At 38.3% G+C, this 17,462-nt stretch overlaps 1 protein-coding gene and 1 gene segment (V, D, J or C); one reads left to right on the top strand and one right to left on the bottom strand.

Annotated features, from left to right (window-relative positions):
- Nucleotides 1-1,881: 1,881 nt before the first annotated feature.
- LOC139632743 (receptor expression-enhancing protein 5) lies at nt 1,882-10,504 on the bottom strand. The gene is made up of 6 exons (XM_071497913.1): nt 10,351-10,504; nt 10,134-10,267; nt 5,912-6,005; nt 4,360-4,498; nt 2,826-2,994; nt 1,882-2,622 (listed from the first exon to the last, which is right to left on the bottom strand). Exons 2-6 carry the CDS (start codon nt 10,246-10,248, stop codon nt 2,585-2,587), a joined length of 555 nt encoding a protein of 184 aa, XP_071354014.1. The 5' UTR covers nt 10,249-10,267; nt 10,351-10,504; the 3' UTR covers nt 1,882-2,584.
- Nucleotides 10,505-15,716: 5,212 nt separating this feature from the next.
- Nucleotides 15,717-17,432, top strand: LOC139633328 (immunoglobulin kappa variable 6-21-like). The segment is given in 3 exon segments: nt 15,717-15,923; nt 16,016-16,326; nt 16,772-17,432. Coding segments are annotated over 3 exon segments (612 nt in total).
- The last annotated feature ends 30 nt before the right edge of the window (nt 17,433-17,462 follow it).

Below are 17,462 nucleotides of genomic sequence, written 5' to 3' on the forward strand. Positions count from 1 at the left end.
AGACAGGGTGATTACAAGAAGCATTGATTGTTGTAGTCAAGGGGATAATGAGCACAAGACCGGGGGGGGGAGCAGAGTAATGCAGGGTGAGGCAGGAGAAAAGACAGATGAAAGTCAGCTTGGACAGAGGAAGGGAGAGATCTAGAGATTCAAATCAGTGGCATTGTTCAACAAGACATTAGTGACTCAGTGGCGTTGTAAACCTACCTTTATTTTCAGAGTTAAGTCTTCTTATCCTCGTTGGTTTATTCCTGTGTTGTCCACAGGAGCAAGTTTCATAATATCACAATTGAAGTATAAGAATTCATTTTTAAATCTCAGTTTTTAAGACATGTACTAAGTGTCATGTTAGCATCTGTCAGACACAGTGGTTACTCAATGCTAACGTCAGAATGCTAACAATCTTAGCTTAAATACTAAACCAAGCAGGACACAGTGTAATACCCTTTTCTCAGTCTAACAAAAATGAGTCTCCTGCATATACAATCCACTCTTGAATAAGTCTCACTTGTAGACAATCCCATTTAGCAAAAAGTAAAATTAATGTTAATGTTATGCTAATGTTACAGTCTACAGGACACAAGAAAATATATTCAACTTAAATTGAATTTAAGCTTTTTCATTAACTTCTTTCCCCCCCCCCACTGCTTTTTAGGACTGATGAATGTGTCCACCAACTTTTCTGGCAATTCATTCAGTAGTTGAGACAGTTCAGTCAGAACCACAGAGGCCAAGCTCATGGATGGCACTAGAGGAAGTGCGGGGATGACAAGTTGTTAGGATCCATCACCTGGGAACCATGAATGTCATCTCTATAGCCATATCGCTATAGTGTACATATGCAACATGTAATAAGAAAAAGCAAGCTGAAAATGCTCGATGCATATAAAACTTTATCACCTCTCTTCAGCTCCTCTTCAACTGTCCTAAGTCATTACAGGCCCCACACTCCATACAAAGCCTTGGATTGAAACCACACAGCAATGTGATGCAATTATTGGTTTCTGTGTCCCGTTTCTGTTGAATCAATAACATGTCAGCCACCGGTGGCTCTGGGGATACATAACAAACACCCAGCAGACACATCTTCATAGCAGCTGTTTCCAGATGGGTGCCTTCCTCTCCCCGTGGTGGTGTGTGGCCATCGCATGGGCTCTGTCCACCATTTCCCATGCATTACATCCAGTGCAGGGACACAAAGGGCCTCCCATTCAAAACCCCTCAAGCATGAATCCAGAGCCAAACACAAATTAAAGCGTGGATGGTTAGGCTGTCTGAAAGCCTGTAAATGTACTTGAGGGTGACAGGTTAAAAGATTAAGTGGATATGTAGGATAGGAGAGAAAGAGTGTGTGGCATAGGAATTTTCCCCGAAACAAATCACAACAAAAGTCAAACATTTCCTGCTCTACCAAGTGTAAATTAAAACAAAAAAATATCTACAATTACAACTGCAAAATTGGTTGCAAATGTTTTTTTAAATTTACTACTGTAATATCATACAAAAAAATTCTGTTCAGCAATGTTAAATAAAAAAAAACATTTTAAAAAAGGGTTGGTGAAACATTTAGTTTCACAAGACACAGAGAAAGATATGTGGCCACAATTACAATTACTGAAGATAAAATTCATTAATAAGACAAATTTGGTGCTACAAAATGAACTAGAACCAAACCCGCAGAGGTTATGGATCCAGAAATACAATTTCTCTGATTTGCCTCTGCTATAAAAAAAACAATTACAGAAATCACTGGTGTGTGAACATTGTAATTTGGACCAAATCCCATTTTCCAATTTATGAGGAATGGAAGTGCTTAGACAGAGGGCCCCAGAAGAAACAGAAATAAATCAGAAAGTTGAAAGTCAGACACAGAGACACTAGTTTCAGTTTACCAGGATCCCAGTTTTACTGTTTCATCATTATGAGATGATAAATTAAGACATATCAAAAGACAGAAGTCGTCCAGTTAGACAGAGTGAGAACCTTCCCAATAGCTCAAACAGAATTTATATTCTGCTTGGCACATGCGAGAATAAGGCTTTTAAGAGCAATGCAGACATGACATGACATATTAAAGTTCCAGTTTTAATTAACAATGTTAGAAAATGCTGTTTATGGACACATTTTAAGGCCACCTCCTTTTATAACCTTACTGCTATCGGCCTCAGTTTTCTGTCACAAATGGCTCAATTAGACAACACCGACTACACCTACAGTGTTGCTGAAATGTGCAGGTACACAGTCACAATTTTTACTATCAATGTAATTCTTTCCACTGATTTTGTCAGACTACAACAAAAAAAAAAAAAGAAGATCTCATAAAAAGGTCACAGTTTCACCGATTGTCTTAGCAGTACCGATGGCAGTAAAGTGATGTGGATGCACAAACAAGTTGTGATTTTATTTTAGGAGTGTGAAGCTTCAGTTCACCACATGACATGGTGGGTTGATTATCATCATTTGTCAAGGAAGGGGGAGGACAAACCGAAAGCAAACAATGACAAACACAGACATACACTCCCTCAGTCACTCTTTCAACTACCCAAACACAAACATGTACACACACAAAGCCTTGCCATGTTTCTCACTGGTCCTTTTCATGGTTGAGGGCCCGGTTAACAGCTGATGGAGCAAAGAGAGAAAGAAAAACACTATATTTTGCAGAAAGGTAAAAAAAAAGATTAAAATATACAATTGATTACTGTATTTGGGGAGATACTTTTACGGTCTGAAACTCAGGTGATTCATTTGTTCGTTGTGACAATACTGCAGAAAAACAGTATATGAATGTGGCTACATTTGCACAACTACTGTGGGTATCTCACCCTCTTTTGTGACGGTCTCAGTTATGTTCTTAGCCTTAGCACTCAGATCGCTGACAACATTGTCCATGGCAGCCTGGTGTTTCAAGAAAAATGGCCGGATCACACGCTTGTACAAGATCTCAGAACCGTTCCACGTCACCGGGGCCATACACCAGATCAGGAACAAACACTGAGGAGAGAGCAGATGGCAGATCTTAGATATTAGTCTGCTGTAACTTCCTGTCCAAAGTATCTACTGTGTGGTTCTGTGTTTTATGAGATAAGAAACTGAATAATTTGGGGGTTTAGATTATTAGTTGGAACAAACAAGCAATTTGAAAAAGTTACCATAGTTTTAAGAAACTGTGATCATCATTTATATAATAATTCTTTGACATGTATAGGCCGATTAATCTGTTAATAATTAAAAAACACCTGCTGATCAATAACAAAAATACCCAATAGTTGCAGCTGTTAAATGCACAACTTCGTGCAATCAAGAAGAGAAGTGTTAGCATTTTGCTTGAATGTGTGCTATTGTATTGCTACTGTGTTACATAACCAGGCCTATGTTTATTTACCATCACTCACAAGTTTATCACATGAGTTTAGTCATTGAAATCAAACTGTTTTAATGAAGCAGAGCAATAACGATCATAGCAATTAGACTGAAATATTTGGACAGTGACGTGACCCTCAATGGTCAAAGCAGGACTTTGTGATGATTGGGGTCATTTAGTCTCATAAAGTAATTTCCACCTTGTCAAAAGGGACATGAAATGGACAGAAACACTTTTAATCTGACTGACTGGGACTGATAATATGAATTAGAATATACCACTCTTTATTTGCATTTACTATACAGCAACAACATATTTTACAGTCAACATTCTGTATGGGTTTTACAACTCGATACATGATACGATATGTGCGCAGCTGGACATCGATTACATTGCAATTTTGGAATGATACTGCCACATCATTCTTCACAAAGAGAGAGCAAAGTTAAATGATTAATTATTTGTTTTCCATTATATTTCAGGGGCTGTTGCACCAACATTTGTAATTAATTATTTTCTTTCAAAGCTATGAGCAGCTCCTCCAATTAATTTGTACAATGCATTGTGAGACAACAGTGTCCATCGACAGTTCACTCAACAATCAAGTGTTTTTTAGTCTGCGTAGAAAGTATACTTTTTTATACTACTTTTTTTGAGTTCACTTTATTTTGTCACTTTTCCACCGCGTAGTAAAAAAAAAAAAAAAATTGCAGTATGGGGCAAAACAATGAAGAGATTTTTGAACATTTCCTCATTTCTACATTACACAAATTGTCCACAAGAGTGTGCTGTTTGCAAGCTATGGCGTGGACAGGCCCATAATCATCAACTCGTGATTCAACATTGTGTGACTGTCTGCGGTTTCACAGTGAAAGCAGACTTAGGTCAGTTGACAACTTCATATCTAGGCGCTAAAGAGTGAAAACAGTAAAACAGAAAGTACAAAGAAAAATGGTACCAAATGTTGCCCATAGAAATACAAAAGGTCAGCCTACCTTGCCAGCATAGTAAAAGGGGAACCAGAAGAGGAAGATGTCAGAGAAGGCTTCAACGATGCTGAAGAGCCCATAAACAACCCAGTAGGTCAGCCACTGTGTGTCATCCTCCTTGTTGTTGCTTTCGATGGCCTTAATGCTAAATGCACAGGAGGACAGGTTTGACTCAGGAGACTGATGAGGTCACAAAATGCATAAAGAGATTAAAACTCACTGCATTTAAACTGTACACTGTGGAAGTTTTCATGAAAGTACAGGCATGCAGAGGACCCTGATGCTTTTCAAAAGCCTGAGGCAGTAATGTGTTTAATTGGCAACAATGAGCACATGAATAAAGGAAATAAAAGACAAAAGGACACAGCAGTTTTCCGAAAATCAATCAATCAAAATAAAATTTCCACTTTTTTTTTTTTTTTTTTTTTATGAAGCAGGAGATGTGCTCAATGTTTTGTTAGGCCTGAAGTATACACACAATGTGATTTGATGAGTGATGCTGACTGTTTAAAAACCACAGGGTACCTTTAAGCAGTACTTAGGTAAAGATTTTATCAAGTGTGTCTCATATGCCCAGTTGTACATTGAGTTATTGGGCAGAGTATTCAGTCCTTCTCTCCACAGCGGTTGTAATGGGATCCCTTCCTAACACAAGTCTAATGCAAGTAATAAAATCCACACCCTAAGTAATCAGAGTTAATCAAATAACTTTTCCAAAGGTGGAGTGTTTTTGGAAAAAATTTCTCTCTTTTTGAAACTTCTCTGTGTTTTCCTTGATGAACTGATAGTAAGTAGAAAGAAGTATAGTTAGGAAAAAAACAAGTCACTGACAGTTGTCCATAAAGTAAAGAAATTTCAAGTCCATTCTCAGTTGTAATGCAATGTGGGCCTTTTGGAAAGCACACATTTTGACATGCCTTAGTCGAGAAGCAAAAGCTGCAATCGATAACCTTTAATAATTAATAATGGCTGCATTCCAATAATATGTGTCAGTTCTAAAGCTCTGGTATTGTGTACACTGGCTGACTGAACACATATATTATTGTTTTATTCTTGTCACCCATGCTTTTCCTGCAACAACTCAAAATGTTTGCGGATTGGTACTGAATTTTTCATTAATATAAGTGTTCATAAAGTAAAGAAATACAAACTAAAAAGGACTTAAAGTGGCAATCTCGAAGATTTCAGTCCTGGTTGATCTGTAGTTACTGGTGGTAACAGCAAATGTGTTTTAACACTACAGGTCACAGAAATCTGGCAGCAAAAAACTAACTACTCATTCTAGTAAAGAAGTCAGACAATAATCAGCCTTTTTCCAAAAGACCTTTCCTTTTTTTCTGTGAGCGCCTGAGAGCTGATTTTATGTCAATACTTTCATCAGTGGGCCATAGGCTCATTCACCGTTGTGTTACCTCAGTGCGATATATAGTGACTTAACATGCATTTATTTATGTAAATAAAAATCTTCAAGATTGCCACTTACATATTTAAATGCATTGATATTGTACATACTGTATTATTTTAGTGTTTATTGAAACAAGCTAAACTCCATACATACGAGAAATATGCTGGATAGATGAAGCCAACCAGGTTGCAGAGCAGCGAGGCTCCATATCCAAACAGAAGATAGAGGCCAAAAAAAGTCAGAACACCTGCAGAGGGAGAAAGATGAGAAGTAGCACTGAGGTGGGAGCAGGAGGCGGGACAGAATGGGGAGGGTGAGGCTATCCAGTTACTTGACAAACACATCTAATGTCAAGTGACATTAACTTGCTGTCAGCAGAGTGTGTCTGATAGCAGGATGTCAGGACAGCATGGTACCAGGATTAGGAGGAGCACTGAACACAAGTCAAACACTGATATTCAAATGCTACAGTGGAAGAGCGGACTTTAAATATACCTCACAGCTCACACTGTCATGTGGCCTATACGCCTCACGTATGTGAAAGATTCCACAAATGCCATTGGTTTTCAGTCACTTAAAACTAAATGTATTTTTCTATTACAGTGTATGTGTAATGTACAAAGCAATCCCAACGCCTGCTGACATGTTTGTTCATAACTTGACTGTGGAGCAGAACAGCATCTCCCAACATCTGTCTCTTTATTTAAGTTTATTATGTTCAGTTTTTTGCTGACATTGTCACAAATGTGTTAATTATATGTTTATTACTCAGGTCATTGTTGAAAGTGGTGTTGTATTGTGATTATTTTTTTTGTCGTGACTATATGTGTACACAAGGGGGGCAGAATATTAGAAACAGGAGTACATAATAAATCCGTCACTGGGTGTATATACCTTACCTGTAGCTGTACCTATAACTGAGCTGAAAAAACAGTCTATTAATTGATGAGATCATCAACAGACAATTAATTTGCCATAAAGTTTACTTTTATGATGCCTGCTCTTCAGTTTTTTGACCAGATCATATTAATGTTAATTCAATCATATCTTTTAGCTGTGTACTGGACTGCATATTCAGAGGTGTTTCTAATATTCATCCCCCTCATGTATGTAAGGGCAAAAAAATATATAATATAGTCTATAACATCAAATTTAACTATGACCTAAGTAATAAATATACAATTTAATATAAACATTTCTTATAATGTCACCAAAAAGTGCCAATGATAGACTTTATAAAAAGGTAGAAATTATTGCTGAGCTGTTGTACTGAATTGCCATAGACTGTAAAGGTGTCCCTAATTAAGAGGCCACTGATTGAATATGTTATTTTGCTTTACAAGGTTATGTCGTGAATTACACACACACACCAACAAAATGTGCAGGACAATCAGCTTTAAAGAATAGCATTTTAGCTGCATTGCTTAATTTAATCCCTCAGAGGCCTAAACAGCCTGGTGGTTAGTTGGCAGCAAGAAAACGACTTCGTAATAAATACACTGCAGTCTGACCAGCCATTTTAGCCTGCCCATTTCCTTTTAATATGATTCAAAATGCATGGTTCTCCTTAATGTTCAGTGATATTTTACATTTTCCCCAAGTCTGTAAAACAATTTCAGATCCAGGATCTTTTCCAGAGCTTTTGTGTCTGTGGGAACTTGTTTTAATGCAAACATGGAAGCAGGTCTTAGGTAATACAGGATGTGAGGAATGACTGTATCACCCTCAAGCGGCTTTGCAGCATAATGCCATATATCATTCAAATTTATGCAAAACTCAATGTTTGATATCAGATTCAACTGCCATAAACACAATGAATTCACGCAGGTATCTGAAGCACTACAAGCCTTTGATACTGTTTCAAACATCAGCCTGCTGCCTGCTCTTTACATCTCATTTGTTTGTCCCAGCTCATATACAAATACCCATGCCCATACCTGATACCTCTCTTTAATGAAGGGAACTGGAAGAACTGGTTGAAAGACCCCGCAGCACTTTGCACAGAGAAATATACCAATGCTGTTAATTAGTCTGTGATAATTGATAAAAACATTACTGTCACAAACCTCTCTAAACCTACATACCATCTGGTTCTATGCTGTGAGTAAGGAACTCCTGCACTACTTTAAGAAAATAAACAATGAATGCATCCATGTGACATGGCAGTTTTACAACCTTAAATGAAAACACATGTCCTTCTTGTGGAAAAACTGAATATACGGACACAAAAGCCATTATACAGTTGTGTAATCCTGTGATGTACTGTATGACTCAAACTACTCGTTATAGAGTTGCGTGACTTGTAATTTAGCGACAAATCCAGTTCCTCTCAACATCACATCATCACAAAAACCTACTGTTACGAGAACAAAGGGAGAAGGGTTGCTTTAAAAACATGAAGTTAACAAACAACAACCACTCTGTCAGTGAGTTTGGCTGCATACACAGTAGAGATGAGACCTCTCTACTCCAGTCAGCACATAAGTCTTCACACTTCAAAGCGTCACAAGAGTCAGCATGAACTTGAGACGTTTCTCAGTTAACATGCCTGGATCAAGGCAAAGTACAAGATGATGTCGTGAGCCAACAGGAAAGAATTTCTTGTATGCAACCCATTATCAGTGTACATGTTTGTAACAAGCGTGCAATGTGGCCAAAGTATCAGATGAATGCGTGCTGCCTGACTAACAAGCTAACAAGTCAGTTCTGCAAGCAGGACAGGCCATGGCATAATTTGCTCTGTCTGGTTCTACCCTCTGCTAACTGCAGGGTAGAGATGAGATAAATGGTATTTACATACAGTCACACACAGTGTTTTTTGTTTTGTGAGCCAGTTCGGTGGTGTGTGTGTGCGTGGGACAAATTTTTTAAATGCAGCTGTGACATCAACCCAATCTGATAAACTGATATTTTGTGGTCATATAATTATTTTATTAGTCCTGAGAAGGCAATGATGCCTCAGACACAATAGGGACCAGGGTTCATTTACTCAGTGATACTTCGGCCAATGCTGGTTTTTTCATTATTGAATGTTTTCCCAATTGTTAATGTCACAAAATTGTGAAATATGTCATTAACAGTTTCTCATAGTCTATACTGACATCTTTGATGGTCAAAACCCTTAGATATTCAATTTTACAGTGATTAGCTTCTAGTTTGACAAGTGTGTCTCCATAACATTGTTTGTCTAACAGAAAGCACTTATAAGTTCATTTTTCAGCTGTCCAGTGTCCTGCTTAATACATAGCTTGGTAAGAGTTCTTTAAAGGCCAAAGGGCCCATACCAAAAACCTTTTGTGTTTGAGCATCTGCCAATATAATGTGATTAATAAAAAAAAAAAAAAAAAAAAAAAAAAAAATCAAAATCAGCCTTCAAAAATGAACACCAGTCGGGCTATAATGTTAGGGTTATTTCTATTAAGTGCTATATTTGATGTTGTAAACTCTATCTGAAAATAGCAATGAATCTTCAGGGTTATTTGCAAACATGCTTGCGCTCCAAATCTAATATACTGCAGCTAAATACAGACAGAAAAATTCCCAAGCAGCATCCAACACCCATACACATGCACATCCTCTGTGACCTTGAAATGGGTTGTTTAAATGCAATACTTGCATTTGGCTGTCAACTCAGATCAATTTTGAGTAAAGACAGTTTGAAAGTAGGTCACCGTGGATAACGTGTTTCCTGTAGCTGAGTGGCATCCTAGACGAAATGTTGCCTGCATAGCCTGAGGTGTTTGGTCCTTATTGACTTATACTGTGCAAACTGACCACAGAGCAGTGTCAAAACACAACTCCTAAAAGCTAATTGAAAGAGCGGCCTGCAGCTGAATAACCAGTCATCCTAGAGTCTCCCTCCACCTCTGCCACCCCACTAGATATTTCAGGACGTGATAAAAATACCCCAGGGAGGTGTGGTGTTGGTAGTGGCTCTGGGATATTAGATGCAGTTCATTCAAGAAGCAACATTTTTGAAATAAATGTGTGCAAGGCGGATTATGAACCACCTCTAATCTTGCAATGCAACATAAAGGTCTCAGCTAGATGAACTTTGATATTGGAGCCTGAGAAGGGTAATAAAGTGAGCCAGCTAAGAGTGGCACAGGATATGAAACCACTCTGAAAAGCCGAGTACTCATGCGACAGTGTGCCCACAACCGCCTGCCATTGCTGCATGAATGGCAACTTCTGTCAGCTAAACTAACCAACGTTAGCTTTGCGGCTTCTTAGCTAGACACGAAGACTGTGGTTAGTTCTTTAAAGCTGACTTTAAACCCTAACTAAGTTAATTTATCTCTCCAGCATGTTAAAGTACATTTGGAGCACTCAAGAAGGTTTATCCACGTCTTTTTTTTTTTTTTTTTTAACATACCTAAGGTGATGTATTCCCTCTTCACTCCCGTTTTTTGTTCCAGCGTTGCCAACTGGTCTGTCACAAAGTTCTTCTCATGGAGCAGAGTCACGAAACGCTCCTTAAAGTGACTCATTTTCGGGCTTTTCCTGAGCCTGCGGTGGACACCAACAGAGCGAATGTTACACGTGTCGACGCTTGAGGTATTTATGTTAAAACACGGGGTTAGTTTACTGACCTTGGATTAATAGTTTGCCCGAAAACTTGCAGCCGGGATCCTGGACCGTTGCTGACTCCGCCGCCGAGTTGCGGTCACAGGCAGAATGTCCGGGGGGAGGAGCTTGAATACCGCCCGCTGACCAATCACAGAGCTCCGTGGAGTAACGTTTACTGCGGCAGGTGAAAAAAACGGTTTGTACTGTGGACTCAGGGTGGAAGAAATATCCAGGTCCTTTACCCAAGCAGAAGTACCTGTTCAAAAATACTCTGCTGCAAGAAAGCATTTTTTTTAATTAATGTTTTTATTCATTTGACAGGCAAAAGTGCAAACAATGGGAAATAAGGATTTTTTCCTTTTTCAAAAACAACAACCACGTATTCCCTCGCACCCCCAACCCCTCCCAGTCCTACAAAGTTTAGTTACAGATTATTAACACACATCCTTCCTTCTTACTGTAAACAGACAAGTGACTACATTAGTACACAGAGAGAATAAAAATAAATAAATAAAAAATAACAAAGATATAACAAAAAAAACAAAAAAACAACAACAACAACTGAGAAGTAATATTATTATTATATTATTATATTTATATTTATTATATTTTCTCATTTGTCCTGTAGTGTCTTTAATTTAGCTATGTAACTAATCATGCAGCCCCATACTGAATCAAATTTACCAGGTGTCCCCTTCAGATTGTATTTAATTTTCTCCAGGTCTAAATACAGCATGAGGTCCTTAAGCCACAGGGAAGCTTTGGGAGCAACTGGTGACTTCCATTCCAACAAAATTCTTCTACGTGCTAATAAAGAAGCAAAGGCGACACAGTCCTTAACCTTTTTCCTAATTGTTTGACCGTCTGATAATACTCCAAAAATAGCCAATTCTGGACAAGGCATCAATTTCATATTTAGTGCATCTGCAAGATGTTTAACAACAGCCGTCCAGTAAACTTGCAGACGGGGACAGGACCAAAACATGTGGGTCATGTTTGCTGGTGACATCTATTGCATGTGTCCGTGATATTGGGATAAAGTTTGGAGAGTTTGGAATTGGTAAAATAGATACGATGGACAACCTTAAATTGTATCAGATTTAGCCTGGAGCAAGAAAGCATTTAAGATCAAAGAGTAATCAAAGTAAAGAAATAGCCTATAAAGAATCATAATGAAAAAGTACTTTTTTTTTTTTTTTTAAATCAAATGACTGATATACGACAATGAATGAGTATACAATTACAGATGTGTAGGCTGCTTTACCTCTGCAGCTGCTCAGATGGACCTAGATTTAACTACCTTATATAGCCTACATGTAGGTTGCTTAGTCCAGTCCCTCCAAAGGGGCGCCATATAAATCTGGAGGGTAATGACATGATGAATGTCACAAGTAGATTGGTTCATAATCTTTCAAGTCTGTCTTTAAATAATGAACAAGCGCCCATATGAACACTGAAAAAGGTGTAATCATTCTGTCTTTGGTACTGGCCATCTTCATAATGTGATTTCAGTGTAAGTGTAAGGGGGCAAAATCACAGTCCTTGTTTTGTCCAAAAATGAATTCAAACGTTTATCTCAAGCTAATATGAGGCTTCCAAAATTTTGTATTCTTTGAATAAAGTCTATCTTTTTCTATTTTTACTCATTTAGATTTGGATTTTTAAACAGAGAAATGTTTCTTAGGTGGAACTGCTGGTGACTAATGGATTTATGTGACAAGGGGCCCCATAAACACTGTTCTTTTATCAAGGGTCATGAACTAAAAAAAGGTGGGAATTATTGGTTTAAACTAAAACATAAGCTTGTATTTTATGAAGACTTTTTTAAAAAGGGCATTTTAAAATAAGATGTCTATAATAACATACCAGCGGCGTCCATAGAGTTGAAGGACAAATCTATGGAAAATAAAAGTAGCTCAAAATGCGAATAAGTAAAGTACAAGTGCATTTACTTAATTTCTTCCTACTATTGCTCCTCGTAACATTGGATAGTCTATTGTCAGTCCTGTGTTCTAAATAACATATTGTGTATCTAAAATACAGCATTTCTCACTTTGTTCCTTGAAAAGTCTCTTGTCTATAAAAGGATTTATTGTGATTGTTCAGGCTTTAGACCATACATGAAGAAGAGAAAGAGTATACTGGCTGCTGCTTTAGTGCAGTGGAGAATGAAATGTTTACCAAACACGTTTTTCTTGGTTGAATGAGAAAATCTTACCCTGGGCCTCAGGTCGTATCTCCTTTCCATGGTGACTGGACAAAGAGATGATGAAGGTTGTATTGTTGTTTGAGTGTGTAGCTCGACAGCAGCTGATCGCTGGTGACTGAAGTTGGCTTGTCATCAGTTAAAGTACTGAGTGAATGTAAAACTGTTTAGAGGAAACACTTCTAGACTGTTCCATCATTGTGATGTCACAATGACATTTCATGAAATATAAAATTACATTATGAAAAGTGACACAATTACATAAAAGGCAGGATAAAATAAAGTGTTATTGGGAAAAATGCTATTATGAAATAAAAGCAGACTCTTGGGCATTTTGAAATATAATGTCCATCATGACATAAAAATGAAGCCTTATATAACTTTAAAATTGTGTAATAATGATAACTGAGGTTTAATGATTTTCTAAAACATAAAATAATTTTTGCACAAATTATTATTTAATTTATTTTTCACAATTTATTCAGGCAATTACCTGTTTCATAATTATTTATTTCATTAATATTAAACATGTTGGAGGCCCATGCTGCACTAAAAGTTTCGTTTTCTTTCTTCAAAAAAAACATGTAATCAACAAATAAAATATGATGAAATGTTGAAGATTAAACTACCCAACAGAATATAAAATAATTAAAATGATTACTTTTAACCTTGTCCAGTTACAATGTTAAGCTTTTAGTTACACATGAATGTATCCAAAACTGTTACCCATTAATAGTAATATATGGCCTATATGTGATAATATAAAACATTGAAAGCAAACATTCTGCATATGAGAAATTTTACTATATGTTGCTGATAATAATTCCGTCTTGTCTCATGTCAAATTTTCAATTTTTACCTGTAAAAGATTTTTATACCATTTCATTAAATAATGGCAACATTTGCTTAATAAAAGTACCTGAGTTCTTCTGCCACCACTCATGATGGAACTAGTTTTATCTAAACACTTGTTGTATATTCATTTATTTCAGGCATCTGTGCAGACTGGCACTAACAGGCCACAGCACTATGTGCCACCTGTCGGAGTGCCCCCCAGCTCAGACGTGCACTCCCTGAAACAAGAAGAGGACAACATGAAGCTGGCCTCTGAAAATGCTGCCCTGAGAGCAGTTTGCCAGCCTGCAGGAGGAGAACCAAAAAATGATGCAGGAGAATGGCTGCCTGCAGAACACACTGGGGAGAGAGCTGCACATGGCCAAACAGAGCTTCTATGAGAACAAGAGGGAGGAAAGGGAACTCTCTTCACTTTGAGACAGCCTCAGTGCACAGAAGGAGGAGACAGAGAGAGTCAGGGATTTATGGATGAAGGAGTCTGACAAGAACAAGGCTGCCTTTGAGGACGAATTAAAAATTCAAGATATCCGAAGATGGATGCTTTTGGTAATCACACCCTTTAGCTCCTCCTTTGCTTTACTCGCCCTTTGTGCGAGGGCGTCTTCTTTTTGCACCCACAGCTTCTCCACCTCCTTCTGTCTCCTCTCCCAGCTCTCCTCCCTCCCCACAAGTTCCTTCTCTTTAAGGCTCAGCTGTGATGAAAGGATCAAATGCTCCTCAGTGCAAGCTTTAATCTCACTTCTGATGGTGCTGATCTCATTGTCCTTCTCTGTGATCATCTCGAGCAGGTGGCTCACCTTCATCTCATAGTGAGCCTGCATTTCCTGCAGGTCACTGCTCCGCTGGGTGTCGCATCTTGACTGTTTTCACCTTGAGTTAACTTTTTCATGTGTGCAGGTAGATATTTCTAATATCACAGCTGTATTAACAGACTGATGTAACATGACCTTGAAAATGTTTAAGGACTGAATACAAAATCTATAACGTGCCAATATGGAGTTGTTATGAACCTTAAGTGTCAGCAGAGGGCAGTGTGCACCTACTTATGAGCACAAAGGCCTTTGGAAGATTTTGCAAACACACAAACAGCAGAGAGATGAGGAACAGGAAGTCTACGGTTTCTACATGAGTTGAATCAGTCCATGTGGAGGTACAACCTGCTCTTACTCCACCACTGCTGTCCCTCTCAGTTTCATAAAGACAGGTGTGCTCACATGTACTTTGCATGACTTTTCTGCATCACTGCTCCTCACAGTTTAAGTTCTTCTGTCACAGAGAGTCTGAACTGTTTTCACGCACTCACACTGAAAAGTGCATCAGGATGATGTTGCCAATAACTCTGCTTGTGGTGTTGGGTTTTCTGAGTCAGGGTGAGAGACTTTGAAAGTGTTTGCTGCAAATCCAGTCAGTGCAAAACTTTTTGTTTTTTATTTAACTTTGTTTTCTATTGTTCATTTCAATTGTTATATTTCATTTCTCATTTCAGAGTCTTCTGCCAACAATTTCCTGACTCAGACTGACAAAGTGAAGTCTGTTAGTCTTGGAGGGACTGTGACCATCAGCGCCACAGGGAGTTCAGATATTGATGATGATCTCAGTTGGTACCTTCAGAAACCTGGACAGGCTCCAAAGCTTCTTATATACTATGCATCAATTCCTGACTCAGACACTCCGTCTCGATTCAGTGGCAGTAGATCTGGTTCTGACTACACTTTAACCATCAGTGGTGTTCAGGCTGAAGATGTTGGAGATTACTACTGTCTTGGTGCCCATAGTGATGGGACGTTCACACAGTGATTGAGAGTCGTACAAAAACCTCCTCCAGTTTGACTGAAGTGAAAACAGCCTGCTGCAGGTGCAGAGGGTTGGTGAAGAGACTGTGAGGAGGAAAACTGGTCCAGTGAACACAACACAAGAGTCATCAAGCAGAACCACAAAGAATCTAAATAAAACTGAAACAAACTCAGAGGCAGTTTCTATGATAAAGCTTTAACTAAAATTCTCAACATTAAATCTCATCCATTAAGAACAGGATCATTGTTATGAATATTTCCACTGATAGAAAAATATGTCCAACAGTAAATCCACCAGTAGTTTTACAACTGTGAGCAGAAAACAATCTATTTTAACATTTATTTAAAAGTTTATATGTACATACCCTAAATCATAGGAAATATAATAAACAAACTGTATCAACAAAAGTGAGACCATTTTAATCCAGATGTTGAAAATTCTCATTTCCACTTCTAATGTATTTTTCTCTTCCATGAAGATGATATTTAGTGTAAATCCAAGCAGCATTTCTCCTGATGTTGTGTCCCTCGTTGCCTTCAGTGTGTGGAGAGCAGAGAAATGATTTCCATAGAGAGGAGGCTTTGCATGGTCAGCTGATCCTCCAGTGAAGTCAGAAGGTTTATAGTCCCGTGAGTTCAACACTGCAGGACTCAGATGTGTCAGTCAACACAGCAGAAAGCACAAGCAGCATGACTCTCATCGCCATCCTCATCTGGACGCTGGCCTGCTGCTGTTTTACAGGTTGATTGACTCAGCAACATTTCAAACATGATGTGCTGCCTTTTCTCTCATTTGTTTGTGCTGATAAATGAATGATTTGTTTTTGTCTGCAGGATGCAGCGCTCAGGTGACTGTGACTCAGCCTCCAGTAGAGACATTTACTCCAGGATCCACTGTCACTCTCACCTGTAAAATCAGCCAACCTGTTTACATCTGTGACAGTGTTAATCTTTGTATGCACTGGTACCAACAGAAATCTGGACAGAGTCCGAAGCTTCTAATAAGACATTTGAACATACGTCATACAGGAACACCAGCTCGGTTTAGTGGCAGTGGAAGCAGCTCTGACTTCAGTTTGACCATCAGTGGAGTTCAGGCTGAAGATGCAGCAGTTTACTACTGTATGAGTGTACATAGTGGACCAGTGTTCACACAGTGATTAGTGGTCGTACAAAAACCTCCCTCAGTCAGACTGCAGAGACACTGAGCTGTTACAGCAGGAAGAGACTCTGACACAGACCACTGAGCTAAGAGCTGACAGTAACCTCACCAAGCACTAAACACACATTAATATTTTCTTTTGTGTATTTTAATTATTTTCTTCCATCTTTTTTTCATTTTTTATTTCATGTCAAAAAAGTCAAACTAACATTTTTATTACATGTCACATCCATCATGTTCATTTCCCAGGAATTGTAGAAGTTCTATCAGTAGAAATTTAGAAACAGTAAAGAAACCAAATACAATAGTACATGTTGTTTGTCACTTTAAAAAGATACATGAAGTTAAAGCCAGCAGCCATATAGGTTAACATCAAGACTGGAAGTGGGGGAAACAGCTGGACCACCCTGCTCTGTGTCCAAACGAAGACTGTGACCATCAGCGCCACAGGGAGTTCAAATATTGGTGCTGATCTCAGTTGGTACCTTCAGAAACCTGGACAGGCTCCAAAGCTTCTTATATACGATGTAGAAACCCTCTTCTCAGGAACTCCGTCTCGATTCAGTGGCAGTAGATCTGGTTCTGACTACACTTTAACCATCAGTGGGCTTCAGGCTGAAGATGTTGGAGATTACTACTGTCTTGGCTTCCATGGTGGTGGAGTGTTCACACAGTGATTGAGAGTCGTACAAAAACCTCCTCCAGTTTGACTGAAGTGAAAACAGCCTGCTGCAGGTGCAGAGGGTTGGTGAAGAGACTGTGAGGAGGAAAACTGGTCCAGTGAACACAACACAAGAGTCATCAAGCAGAACCACAATGAATCGAAATAAAACTGAAACAAACTCAGGGACAGTTTGTAACATGAAGCTTTAACTTAAATTCTCATCATTAAATCTCATCCATGAAGAACAGGATCATTGTTATGAATATTTCCACTGATAGAAAAATATGTCCAACAGTAATTCCACCAATAGTTTCACATCTATGAGGAGAAAACTATTGATTTTAACAATTACTTAAAAACCATTTAGATGTTTACAAATGATGAATATATTATATTTTATACTATATTGTTATATATACTCTAAACTGATGAACAGACACTTGACCTGATGTTGA

Source organism: Trachinotus anak, unplaced genomic scaffold (assembly GCF_046630095.1).
Source record: "Trachinotus anak isolate AG129_WGS33_773 ecotype Australia unplaced genomic scaffold, CSIRO_AGI_Tana_v1 ptg000015l, whole genome shotgun sequence".
Taxonomy (NCBI): Eukaryota; Metazoa; Chordata; class Actinopteri; order Carangiformes; family Carangidae; genus Trachinotus; species Trachinotus anak.

Excerpts from the sequence above, each read along its gene's own strand:
- LOC139632743 (XM_071497913.1), bottom strand. The coding sequence starts at position 10,248 with ATGAGTCACTTTAAGGAGCGTTTCGTGACTCTGCTCCATGAGAAGAAC. Across the intron at positions 4,499-5,911 it reads ATCTATCCAGCATATTTCTC|CATTAAGGCCATCGAAAGCA; the intron begins GTATGTATGGAG and ends CTGTGCATTTAG. Across the intron at positions 2,623-2,825 it reads TGAGACCGTCACAAAAGAGG|CTGTTAACCGGGCCCTCAAC; the intron begins GTGAGATACCCA and ends TTGCTCCATCAG.